Genomic DNA, 14,207 nt, shown 5'->3' on the forward strand with positions numbered 1-14,207 from the left:
GAGGTAAGATTTGCTTAATGTTGAGTTTGATGTAATGCTTAATGTTGAGCCTTTGCCACCTCCCGTGGTTGTGCATGTGTGTACTGCTATGTATTCTTTATTCATGAGCATGTGAATCCATGCCAGACCCCATGCTGGAGAAGGAACAAGTTACTTACCTGTAACTGTTGTTCTCCAGCATGGGTCTGGCATGGATTCACATGCGAACCCTCCCGCCTACCCCTCTGCGGCTATTCACTTGGTCATACTGCCACTTCACGTGCTACCAATTCTGAAGATGGCTGCCAGAGGCGGGGCTTAGGTAGAGGGCAGTCATTGGCTGTGGTCAGTATGACGCAGAGATCAGTGATTGGTTACTACTACGAAAGACAGATCAGAAACGAAACTGATACTGGTTTTTTCTTTACCGAGGATTCCCAGCCTGACGACGGGGAATATTCATGAGCATGTGAATCCATGCCAGACCCATGCTGGAGAACAATAGTTACAGGTAAGTAACTTGTTCCTTATCTTAGGAGGGAGAGAGGGCTGTAGAATCAGTTCAAAGAAATTGTAATAGAAATGGTCCAAAGAAAAAATGAAACACTATGTATTGTAAAAAAATAAATGTTTTATTTAAATACAAGTATGCCCAGATACATTTTTGGGGAAATAAGTACTATCACATTATATATAACCACACTTATAAAAATACAACACAATGCTTGAAGGTGCACCGACCAAAGCGTATAAACTTATTTGGAACAGTAGTTCTATGGACGTCAAAATCAATAGTTACTTTTGGATTACTTACAGTAATACAAGGGTAGTAGCAAGAAATCACATAGCAAGTCAACTGGACTATTTACTTTTCAGAATAGTGGAACACTTATTCTAGGAACAGTAACACACCTATAACTCTGATTCAGGATAAGTTATTCTAGGGGAGTTGGACCTTGGGCTGTAATATTCAATAGCAGTTGCTTTTCAGTTCACAGACTAAGGGAAGCAATAATTACTTATTTTTGGATGGCACACAGCTATGCAAGTTAAGTAAAACCTCTATATACTTTTGTAAGGAGTTACGAGCAACCTAAAAGGTAAATATGACATAGGCAGACTTATTCTGGGCAGGCTAACAGCAAGTCGGGGGAAGCCAGACCCAATTAAGGACACCCGTATAATTATCCTAACAGGAATAATAAAGTGAAACCAACAGCATTACTTTTGAGAAGAGGGGCACCCAATTCACAGGTCAGTAAGCTAACCCTTTACCTACTTTCTGTTAGAATGGTGTAACAGTTGCTAAGGAAATTAAGACTTTGAGAATAGGTGGTTCCAAAATGGCCGGCATAGTTTGAAGACATGCTTTGCTGTCCTCCTCCAGGACCTGCTGAAACAATCCTAAACCGGAGAACAGAAGCAAACAACCCCCTTCCCCTGCCCGGCCCTGTGAGGCTTCCCTTCAGCTTTTTATCCCCTCGCCCCCTGCCCCAGGACCCCAGCCCGTAAGAATAAAAGGAAAAGGACGGAAACCGCAGATCGGGCTGCCCTCGATTGTGGAGACCCAGCCGGAATGAAAAATGGACGCGGGCAGTGAATTAAGAGGTACCTACAATGCTGAAGAGAGGAAACGGACCTCTGCCCATAGGCTGCAGGGGAGAACCGACCAGAGGTGAGGCTGGTGCGGACTGCGGGGAGGGGATGATCGTTGCAGGAGGGGGCCGCCTGACTGCTGCGGCCCTGAAGCATTGCAGGAGGGACGCAACCGAGGAGGAGCCAGAAGCAGATAGCCCGGGCAGATGGAGATTGGCCATTAGACTGCCGCGATACCCCAGACACTGCAGAGGACACCCCCAACCCTCCAGAGGACTCAAGGGAAGAATACTAGTGCAGGCCAGGCCCGGCTCTAGCAGTGGGGGCCCTGTGGTACCAAAACAGGACGAGGTACAGCTGACACAAACGTCAGAGTGCCTGGTGTCCTGACAACAGTGGGGGCGCCCCTTCCTGCCTGCAAGACAACACCAAAGTGGAGTTAGAGGCCCAAGCACAACGGACACAAACTGGGGGAAGATCGAGAAGAGGCGGGCAAGCAGCAGGACCAATTAGAGTGACAGTCCCTCACCCGGTCAGGTAATTGACAAGATAACTATTGTGCCAACTTTCCAGGCAAAAGGGCGGCCGGCGTTCCAACGTACAGGTGGGGGGGGGACAAGTCACCTACAAAGACAGATAAGGAGGCCTGCCGGAACCACGCTCCCACACCCAGGGCCAAACAAGTCCAGAGGAGCGAGGGCAGAGAAGGGTCTCTGAGCTCGAGGGGAACAAGCATAAAGATGTAGTCTCCATAGGGAGCCTCGTCAAAAAGTAGGAGGAGAGCCGGGCAACCCTTCAGATACCGAGGGCCAACTGGAATGCTATTGGAAGTAGTAACAGGCAGAGGGAATAGACCTACCCCCTGGGAAGCAGAGAAGCATAGCTACAATAGAGGCCACATGCAACATGGCCCTGAGTAAGGACGACCTTCTAGAATGCCTTGGAGCATGGAGTATAGGCCGATGTGCTCCTTCCAGGACAGGATGGACAAAATGAAAGAAGAGATACAGAGCTTGTTTCAGGATGTCAAGAGAGCGAACGGACTCCCGGACCAGAGTGGACACCACCGAGAGAGGGTTGTCGGAACTGGCGGAAGAAACCAGACAAAACAGCCTCCTCTTGGGACAGGTGGCCCGGGCCACCCAAAACCTGGAAATGCAAGCAGTGGACTTGGAAAATCGTTGCAGCAGGTCAAGCAATCGGGTGAAGGGCCTGTGTGATGATATTATGGACGCAGAATTGAAAGGCACCATGCAGCAGTGCTTTGGCAGCCTAATAACAGACTCATCCAGAAGAGGTTGCGATCGACCGAGTACATAGGGTGGGACCCAAGAGAAGAGAGCCCGGCGCGAGACCACGAGACGTCCTGGTGGCCCTCGCTTCCTTCAAAATGGAAGAAAACGTGCTCCGAGCGGCCAGGGTCCAACAAGAAATAAAGATCAATGGGTCCCGGATTCAACTCTACCAAGACCTAGCGCTGGCTATGCTGCAGAAAAGGAAGGCTATGCACCCTCTAACAAATGTCCCCATAACAAAGAACATAGCTTACAAGTGGCCATTTCCGTTTGACCTACTCTTCATGTGGGGAGGGAGAAACCGGAGGGTCACAACTTACGAGGAAGGCCTGGCAATTATGAACCTAGAAGAGGAAGAAACAGACCCATCGCAACAGCCCAAATCTAAAAGACAAGATGAAACTAGCAGACCCTGGAAGTGGTCTGGTAGCAGGAGAGGGGGATCGAGAAGTAGTCTTGAAGGGTTTGCTGTCCAAATTAAGTCAATTGATGAGGCCCACTTCACTACGATAAGGACCCGGGGGGGAAATGGCCTGCTGCGTGTCGCAAGGATAGAGAGGCCACAGTTGAGGGGGACGAATACAGGGCGGGGAAGTGCAGTGAAGGGGTAAAGGGCCCTGGTGGAGGGGAGACCAGGAGTCAACCATGGAACCACAGAAGGGGCATCGTTCACCCAGGGGAAATTCCTGGTGGTTGCATCAGGGCCACAGCCTCAGGATAGTTTCTGGGGTACTTCTTGGGAACTCGGGTCCTGACCGGGAAAGGGTAGTAGGGAGGGAAGGAATGGGGCAGGGAAAGAGGGGGTTGCTGGGTAAGGGAGGTGAGGGGAGAGGGGGGAGCAGAGAGGAGGGGTCATATTGGCAGTAAATGAGAGAGAGAGAGAGAGAGAGAGAGAGAGAATATATATATATATATATATATATATATATATATATATATATATATACATTTTAAAAACACACAACCCCGCTGGACAGGTACACATTGGGGACGGCACAAAGAAAGGGGAACGCCCACTGCGGGAGTAATGGTACATTCTAGAATGTTAATAAAATACATTAAAAAAAATAATCATGTAACGTAGGTGGGTGGGGGTTAAACTCTCCCATCAGGCGCAAGAAAGTAGAGGGATGCTCAGGTGTTGCCAGGCGGACATTGTTACACTCCAGGAGACCCACATAAAGAAAACTGACAAGACACCCTTTCGATTACACCAATTTACCCAGATACATCAGGCGGACGCACAGGGGAGAACAGCAGGAGTGCTCATAGGGTTAAAAAGGCATCGGCAGGTGTAGGTAATATCTACCCTAGAAGATAAAATGGGGAGATGACCTGTTTTTACGAGCGCGGGTAGAAAAAAAGTGATGGCACTGGGGACTGTGGATGCACCAAACACTAACCAAGCCTACTTTTTTCAGGCAGTTATGCTGAAACTCTAGAAATTCGCTGAGGGGGAGATTATTATCACAGGAGACTTTAAATCTGCATGGGACCCGTTTTAGGACAGAAGCATAGGAAGTGGCCAGAAGAGTAGCCCCCCGCCTAAGCGCTTGAGGGGAGGTCTTCCATGAGCTGGCTCTGAGGGACGTGTGGAGGGAGTTGAAGGGGGAGGAGAATGGCTTTACATGCTTCTCCCACGTGTAGCCGTCCCTATCCAGAATTGACAATGTATGGGTTTTCGGCAGCAATCTTGGGAGAGGTGGAAGAAGTGCACTTGGGGGCGATCACTTTGTCTGACCATGCGCCTTTAACGCTTACAATACGCACATGGGGACTGCGGAGGGGATTGTGGGCCCGGTCACTCCACGAGGGGTTATTGACAGATGACAGTGGTGAACAAATGAAATGCTTGGAAATGCTAGATAATGAGCAGGCAGGTTCAACTCCAGAAGAGACCTGGGAGGCGTTCAATGTGCTACTTGGGTGAGATAATTGCTTTACAATCCCAGAAGCGGACAATGTGGGAGGCCCTGGATTGGGATCTGGGATCTGGAATCCATATAGCGACAGCCACACACACACATTAGCAAACAATAAAAGTAGGAGCAATTCCAACAAGCTGAGGGACCCAAGATCTCAGCTCGAACTACTCCACTCACGGAGGACAGAGCGGGCACTTTTGAGAACCAAGCAGCGATGATACATACATGCCAACAGAGCACATAGTCTCTTAGCCAAGCAATTAAGGAAAGTGGAGGCAGAACGCACCATCACGACATTACAGCAACCGAATGAGGAGTATACAACTGAGACAGAGAAGATAATGAGGACATTTGAAGCATAATATGGGTCCCTGTATAACCCAGAACGAGGTAAAGTACTATGAGCAGATCACAACCCGCAAATAGTCTAGTGAAGATAGGGAGGGTCTGGAGGAAGAGGTTACGAGCGAAGAAGTGGAGGCGGCGATAAAAGCCTGCCGGGCAATAAGGCCCCGGTCCATGATGGCTTCTCGGCAAACTTCTATCGTAAATTCCGCTCTAAACTAGGCCCGAAATTAGCAAGGCTTTTTTATTCCTTCCAGCAACGAAGAAGGGTTTCCCCCTCAATGGCCGAGGCCAAAGTGGTGGTCCTCCCCAAGCCCAATAAAGACGCCAGGCTATGTGGGTCATACCGTAGACATAGCACTCTTAAACCTAGACTAAATCATTTACACTGGGCTTTTAGCCGCTAGACTATCCCCACTACTGCCAGGCCTAACAGACAGACCAGTCGGGGTTCATTAGGGGCAGGCACACATGGGACAATACAAGAAGAGCTGCCCACCTAATGGAGAAATCTGAAGTTGAAGCCTGGCTGTCCTCCTCTCGCTCGACGCAGAAAAAGCGGTTGACCGCATCGAATGGCCTTTCCTTTTTGAGGTTCTAAAGCGAATGGGAGTGGGCCCTAAATTAACTGGCTGGGTAAAGGCAGCATATAACAACCCCAGCATGACACTTTCTGTCAACTCATGCTTGTCCGACACAATACATATCTCTCGGTTCACTAGACAGGTGTGCCCGCTGTCGCCGCTCCTATATGCCCTGTTCTTGGAGCCGCTGCTGCTTGCCATTAGACATAACCCGGCAATTTAAGGGATAAGATTTGGGGGGTGGGGGGAGAACACGCAATTCTGCCTTCGCTGACATGCTGATGACTGACACAGCCAGAATCCTCAGTACCAGCATTAATGCGGGAGCTTTTCAGGGTGGAAAAAGTCTCCGGGCTAAAGATCAACATGGCAAAATCGGAGCTATTGAACCTGGGGCTACCACAGAACCAGCTGCAGCTTTTGCTGAAGGCCTCCCCTTTCAAAGTGGCAACCATCATCATATTGTACATAGGGGGGAACTTAACTGACTCAATTATGATAATATATGGGGTAATTACCCAGGGATACTTGCAAATATCAAAGTGGACCTGAATAGGTGGACTCCGCTTCGAAAATTTTAGCTGGGCAGGATAGCCTCTATAAAAAAAAGTTAGTGCTCCCAAGGGTACTCTCTCTTTAAGTCTCTCCAAGTTAGGGTCCCGCCTGCATTCTTCAAGGCCCTAAAAAGAATAATGACCCAATGTATCTGGCAAAACAAACGCCCCAGGGTTGCGATGGATAATCTAATAGCGCCATGGTCGGTTTGGGGGGGGTGGGGGGGGTGGGGGGTTTGAGCCCTGACCTCATTTGAAAAATTCAGAACGACACATGCGGGGAACAAGCATCTCATTTCAAGCCTCTATGGGAGACTTCAGGGGGAGGGCCCCACCCGTAAGTGGTCCGTAAGTGGGCATACATGACAAAGTGGTAAACCACATTTGGGGAGGAAATACCCGAACAGCACTGGGAAACACTTTGGTTGCAAATCCCGAAACTAACAAGATCAATTCAGACGAGGGAGGTGTGGTACAAGGTGATGACACAATGGTATTACACGCCAGAGAGTCTTCACTCCATGTACCCGAATATAACCCGGGAGTGTTGGAGGGGAGACTGGAGACACATCTGGTGGGAGTGCCTGAAAATACAGGGATTCTGGGAGGACATTAAAACCCAAATCTCAAAGATGGTTCAATGACCTCCAGAATATCCCGCAAAAGAATGGATGTGTGGCCTCTTCAATCCAGAACTTCAGATTCCAACAAAACCTCAACAGAAGGCCTACTTATAACAGCATGGGTGACAATAGCAAGGAACTAAAAAAGGAAAGACTCGCCCACGACTGTGGAGTGGTTACAAATGGGTTATGTACGGAATGCAAGGGAAAAGGGACAAGTTCCGTCAAGAGTGGGGAATGGTGCTAGACTACCTAAAAGGAGACTACTCGATGCAATGATGCCCCCCAGAACCTGAAGATTTTGGACATAATGTAAAGCCATGGCCAAACTCTTGAGTTGCAAGAACTTGTGCCAGTGGAGATTTAAACACAGAAAGGAAGGGAGGGAAAGGGGGTTGGTGGTGGGGAATGTATGTTATAACATAGAAAATACTAATAAAAACAAGTTAAAAAAAAGACTTTGAGAATACTTATTTAAGAAGGTACACATCTTACTCAAGATGAGTAAATCCTATATATACTTTTCAGAATGGCAGAACCATATCTAAGGTAAGTAATAACTTTTTGTAACTATTCACTGAGTTTAAAGTTACCAACTAACTATTTTACAAGTAATTACACTTTTCTACACTTGTTCTACTTTTCGAGGCAGACCCTTTAAATGATCTAGCCCTTCCCAATTCTAGTACAGGAGTTCTCTGAGGCAGAATAGGGATCCTAGTGGTCTAGGCACCAGCAGTAGTCGGGGTGAGATAGGGCTCAGTTGCAGGCAAAGTCAGAGTTCCTGAGGAAGACTGGGCAAACAAGTAAATGGTTCACTTTGAAAGTAGTTAGGATCCAGGGACTTCCAAAAAGAGGAAAGATTCCAGCAGTGGGCCTGGGTGAACTGGACGAGAGCCCACCCAATCACAGTAGCACCCCAGGAATACACAGGAATCACAAGAGACTGAAGGTAGGTAAATACCCCATCCAACACAGTACCTCAGCAGAGAGGAAGTGTTGCAGCAGGAAGACTTCAGGATATGCAGCAAAAATACCGGTCAATGGATTCCTTGGTCTAGAAGACTGAAGACAGGACTTTGCAAGGACGTTTGCAGCAGATATCACGGAAGAAGGGTTCAGGCAAGATTTTCCTTGCGGCTGGATGTGGCTCTGTGGATTTAGCTGCTATTTCAGCAGCACAGACGAAGACAGAATATCGATGGTCGGATTCTCATTGTTTGGAAGGTCAGCACTCTGAGGGGACTTTTTAGGCTCGCTTCACTTAATTGGAGGTCCAGCAGGATGCCCACAAGGTTTCAGCAATATTCGGAATTTGGAAGACTCGAGGTCCCAGGGTATTGGGATATTGTTGTTATGTTAAGGATACTTAGAAAGCGCACATAAGCCCGGAGGCATCATGGCGCTAACCAGCAAAGAGAAGGAATGAAAAAAAGGAGAGTTCAAAACAAAGGTTTTCAGAGAACGACAAAAGGAAAGATGCTCAGAAATGGCATGCAGAGAGATGAAAAAGCGTTCCAGGCCTTGGCAGCGGCGACTGAAAAGGAACAGCTGTTAGGCAAAGTTTGTATGCAGTACCCTTTGGGAACACTACAACAACTCTGACTACAGGTAATGGGAAACCCAACCTTTGGTATAAGTGTGTATTACAGTTTTGGTAGCGTGATGAGCAGCCAGGCTTCTGAAGAGGGGTCATTGTGAGCTGTAGGGGAGTTACAGATTTACAGTGACAAATATTCAAATAAACATTTACACACAAGGTTTCTTGACTAAACACTTATTAATAAGACTTCTTCAGAAGGGAGCAATATAACAGTAACACTCAAATATACTTCATAAAATACACAAACTACACCCTCAGGTGACATAAGTTGCTAGGGTGCTGGGGACACTAATATATCACTGTTGCTTTTAGAATCATGTCAAAGGAAAAGGTTATTAGACATACAAGAGTCCACAAATATTCTTAATCGGGCAAATACTTTCAAATCCTCAAATAAGAGTCAGTCAGTGAAAAAGGCTAAGCCAAAGTGAATGGGCAAGTCTATATGAGCTGAAGCACTTCTTTGCAGGTAAGTAGTAAAAGTCTTTGCACAATGTTTTAGAAGTTTTTGAAGAAAGAAGAATCAAATGGGCCACAAGCTGTTATACTTGTGAAAGGTAGAAGATGCAAGCAACTCTAGAACAAGAGGCAAGTTTTCTCTTACACTCTACAGTACCTTTGTATTGAAGAAAAAGTGCAGCAGATGACTTCTGTTCCTGTTCAGCTCTGCAGATTTCACTGCTCCTGGGCCTCCGTCGTGGGGACAAGAGGGAGGACGTCTGGGTACTCCTGCACTGCAATGAGACGGTCACAGCTCGCAACCTGCAATCTTTTCAACAAGTGGCACTTCAGTGTTTCATCTCCTCGTAACTACTGCATATAGCAACACAGCGGTTTCTGGATGTCGAGATGGACTTTCCTTCCTTCTGGGGTCCAGCACTCTGTTGAGGTGGCCCAGGCTCAGTCAGTCCTACTTCCTGGGAGTCCGGAAGATCTTCCTGGAGTGCTTGACCAACTTAAAAGCAACACACACAATATGGTGTTCCTCTCCCTGGCTATTCGGTTTCCAGCAGCAACTCTGTGGAAATTCAACTAGCTCTGAGAAGGATATCCAGGTGGCTTACTTTGGAGTTGATTGGTCCCACCAACTCGAGGGGAGAAGTTGTCCCTGCAGGGGCTTCTCCGTCGATACGAATTTGGAGTTTCAGCACAGCAGCCGGGTTTCACCGGGCAAACCAACGGTCCATGAGTTGCAGCAGGCGTCCTCTTCATGTTCTTCTTCGGTTGCTTCATCCAGTGGTCGACTCTGCCTTCCAAGCCAAAAGCCTCTCCTTTTATTCAGTTCTCTCCCATTCATTCCAGCCAGCTGTCAGTCACCTAGCAGGGTGGCTGTCCTTGCCGGGCAGTCAGCCGGCCAATCACTACAGAGTGCATTTGGGTCTCCTAGGAGACTAAGCACAGGGAGTTTTGGGCTCCTCTCTCACTTGCTGCCCACCAAAGACACCCTGGAGCCAGAGGTGGGCTTCACTCATGAATCCAGCCAAAGGCAAAGCGAACATGGGACCAAACCTGGTTTGGCGTGCAGAGTAAATCTCAAGAAGGACCTTTCCACAAAGAAATGACGAAAAAAGAACCCGGGGCCATTTTGATAAAAAATGGCACCCTTGGGTGCTTTACTTGAGCTGTGAACGCAGCCTGCGGTAAATATACACCACGGTAGTTAAAACAAAACCACTGCCACCAGCCATTCAGTGATGAAAGGGTAACATAAAAATGTTACATGAGAAGCTAGACAAAAGGGATACTAGGTAACCCCTCCAGCACCCCATTGTAAGATGGTGTGTGCTGGGTCTAGAAAGTGATAAATGAAAGTAAAGTCAATTTCACGCTCTGGGAAACGGTAGTTTATCACAGAGATGGTATTTAAACCTTTGGAAATCTGAAAGACTTCCCTGTGTCACTGCACTGAAGGTGCTGTGTGACACAATGTCAAATATGATGCCTATGTAGTTTGTCAGACTCCACAACCAAAAGCGAAACAGTGTTAAAAAAATCACATTAAAATACATGAGAGAGCGGGGAAAAGGGTCTGACTCTCTCCAGATTAAAAAAAATCAAGTCCTCAAAATCCAGCAAAGTTGCTGGGGTCTCTAAAGTGGAGGAAATTAGCACATTTCTGAGACTTCTCCCGAACGGCCGAGAGTCTGAACTGGGGAACCTGAATCAAGAGAGCAGACTGGGAATGAAGTGGGCTAGGCAGAATTAAGAGGAAAATTTAGTCGAAAGTTATTCTGCGCCCAGTTTATTAAAGGTTTGGTGCACAATGCAGAGCGATTTTAAAAAGAACACACTTCGCAATGGGGAGCCAATGGAGCTGACGAAGCAGGGGTGGGGGGTGCGCATATGTGCACCCAGCGGAGGGTAAAGTATAGAACTAGCTGCAGCATGCTGGAGGCGATACATGAGATAGCAGGGCCGACCCAGGTAGAGCAAGTTACAGTAGTCAATGGTGCCAATACAAGGGCCGCAACAACAGGAGCCTGAAATTGGGCCCGGATGAAGGGAAAAACTTTCCGCAAGATTTTCAATTTGAAATAACAAGATTTGCAGACTAGCGCAACCTGGTCACCCATTGATGGGGATGAGGCAATTTTTTACAACCACGTTTTTACAGAGGAAACGGGCATAGGAAAAGGACTCGGAGAAATAGGCCAGAAATCAGTCGTCCAGAAAGATAGAGGGGTGGAGGTACTGACAACCAGAACCTCTGTTTTGTCACTGTTAAGTTTAAGCCAATTTGCAGCCATCCAGGATCCCAGGTCCTCGAGAAAACCTCTAAGCCGTGCCGCAGTATCCGACTGAGTGAGATCAATCTGCGTGTCGGCATAGGATTAGTACCGGAATCCATGGAACTGAATAAGGTGGAGAAGTGGCCTAATGTAGATGTTAAATTATGTTGGCGAGAGTGCAGAACCCTGTGGAACACTGCAGGATAAGAGAACAAACTTGGAACAGAAGGGTTGGGGGCAGAGAAACAGACTTAGCGGTCCACCAGAAAGGCAGAGAACCATGCCAGAACTTGGCCAGACAACCCGGCCACCAATAGCCAGGAGATCAGGGTGGGATGATCAACCGTGTCGAAGGCAGCAGACAGATTAAGGCAGGCAGCAAGATCGCAGCACAACGTGGAATGGCTCAACATGCAGGTCCTCTTGAGTCTAGTGGGTCTCAACAGGCTCTGGATCGGCATTGTCGTTTTCGGAGTCCCCAGGATGATTGGAAGGAAGGGTAACAGCAGGCTCCGGTTACACAGCAGGCTCTCTGCATAAGGTGGGGTGTGCTGGCTCACTATATAAAATGTAAAGGAGGATGAAAATCCCTCTACTACTTGGGAACTGTAGTTCACCCAAGTACATGAAGGAGAAATTAATAGGGGAGTCCATAGGGGCAACCTAGCCTAATAAGCCCATATGTTCTAGGAAACTATAACTTCAACTATATACTATGGAGAAACATAAAAAGGTCACTCATAAAGAGTAAAAGACTAGGTGATGGGGAGGGTGGGATCGGGGGGGGGGGGGGAGATGTCACTTCACCTAGGGACAAGGTAAAAAAGATACCTAGTCAAATCAAAAAGTTCTGGGGTTGACACAGGTCAGGAAGATTTATCATTGATCTGAAAATCAAAATCTTACCCAACATCCCTCTTCACAGCTATTGTGACCTCCCAAAACCTGTCCCCCAGCCATATTCTACAAATCCATTTGAACACATCCGTCCTAAGACTAAGCCTTGCCACTCTGATAACTTACCTTGATTGGGTTTGGCTAGTCTTAGAGTGTGTTCTGTTCACCATAATAGTGTGGCCTCCCAAAATCCATCCCAAGCGTTGATTTTGAAATCCATCTTATTTGGGACCATATCTAATTTAGCCAATTGGAAGCCAGTCCAGCTCGTCCCTTCGATCCTACGCGAGGCTTACTCCTGGTTGAACAGATCTAGTTCCTAAGGTGCCCTGGGTATACTGACAATTGAACTTAGTATCCGAGTATTTGGTTGACTTTGATCGTTGCCAACAACTGACAGTTAGGGTGACTTAACTTTTGCACACTTAACCTTCTTATGATGTTCACTTACTTGTAAACCTCCACATCACTGTACCTTCACAGATAATGAAGTAATATTTTCAATAGCCTCCTTTGCTGAAATATCCAGTTAAATATGTACTATATTGTATTTTGAACACGCATGCTCACCTCTGAAGAGTTTCCCTTCATTGATCGGAAACACAAGATGAGCCAGGGAAAGCTTGCTGGAAACCTTATTGTCTCACTGAGGGTTATTGCCGCCCTGAACACAAGGCAGAGGAAACCTTTCCTAACACTTGATAATTTATAATTCTAAATTTTATTTTTTCTTTTTCCATAGCTGAGAAGTGTTCTGATGTGGGGGCTAATAAAGCATGTACTTGTAGTCCCCTTTTGTATGCACAATTTTCCAAAATATTGATGTCTCTGATTGTAATTTCTAGTCTGAGGTTTTCTTAGGTATTTGCCACATTTTATGTATTAGTTGATGTACTAACATCCAGAATATCTAAATTGCCTGGAATTCGGATCATAAATCTAAATGTACAAAAACTGAAATGTGCCAAAATGCAAATCAAACCATCTGACTTCCAAGTTTCTCAGGTGTATTTGAAGCCTCTTGTGTAGTGTCCTCTCTAGTCTGTACTGCAGTGGATTTCTACAGGAATACTGATTTAATTTTTGAGCCTAAACTGATGACATGTTTCATTTCCTATGTTACTGAATTGCACATGTTTGTCTCTGCTCTAGAAAATAATGTTGAGTTTTCATGAAGAACAGGAAGTGTTGCCGGATTCCTTTCTGGCAAACTTTCCATCATTAATCAAAGTCGATATTCACAAAAAGGTTACCGACCCAAGTGTGGCCAAAGGAATGATGGCATGTCTCCTTTCATCTCTGAAAGCTAATGGTAAGTGTCTATAAAATAAATTATATATTTGTGCTGGTTCTTTATATTTAAATAAGGCCTAGCCTAGACCTAAACAAATCAAAGCTGCTAACATGGTGTTCATCTGTGTGCCACTGAACGGAAAATACTAATTTAGTGAAATACTTGGACTCTGCTGAGGACCAGAAATGCGAGTGCATCGTAGACATTCCATAATTCGTAGCTAAACGTACAGCCCACTTGATGCCTTAAAGCCTACCATATTTGCTCATATTTACTTCCACATTCTGTCCCCTTTCCTCCATACGTATAAATTGTCAGTCTGTAGGGGCGGGACTTGGTCCTTTTGCACACAAAAAAACCACAATTTCCCTTTTTAAATTTGTTGTGCGACTGGACACAGTGGCAGATGTGTGTGTTGACCCTGCACACCAGCAAGACCAATCCGTCTTTTTCTCTGCCTTTTGCGGGGCTGACACCTTGCGCAGCATGCAGAGATATTTTTTAAAAGGTTTCCTTCTTTTTTTTTTTCAATTTCCCTCGCCACTCGCCCACATCAGGCTTTTGTCGGCTTCAACTGGTTTCTAGGCGTGTTCTGGCAGGAATTACCTGGCTGCAAACTCGTATCAGATCTTCCTAGAGTGTTTGGTCCCCGAGCTCAAGTGGGTCGACTGCACATTGTCATGCTTTGGCGCCGTGGGTTTTGTGCAGGAGACTGCTTTGTTGGAAAGAGATCTTCAGTAGACCTCTCTAGCTCTACCAGTTTTGTGAAGATCCGGAAGCGTT

At 46.7% G+C, this 14,207-nt stretch overlaps 1 protein-coding gene across 1 annotated transcript in view; it reads left to right on the forward strand.

Annotated features, from left to right (window-relative positions):
- The window catches only part of OGA (O-GlcNAcase), an 867,474-nt gene that overhangs the window by 825,161 nt on the left and 28,106 nt on the right, over positions 1 to 14,207 (forward strand). Inside the window, exon 15 of the mRNA XM_069611624.1 lies at positions 13,283 to 13,442. Coding sequence (XP_069467725.1) covers positions 13,283 to 13,442 — 160 coding nt within the window. The remainder of the gene's footprint in view (positions 1 to 13,282; positions 13,443 to 14,207) is intronic.

The sequence above is a fragment of the Ambystoma mexicanum genome, chromosome 8 (genome assembly GCF_040938575.1).
Source record: "Ambystoma mexicanum isolate Mex_15411 chromosome 8, UKY_AmexF1_1, whole genome shotgun sequence".
Taxonomy (NCBI): Eukaryota; Metazoa; Chordata; class Amphibia; order Caudata; family Ambystomatidae; genus Ambystoma; species Ambystoma mexicanum.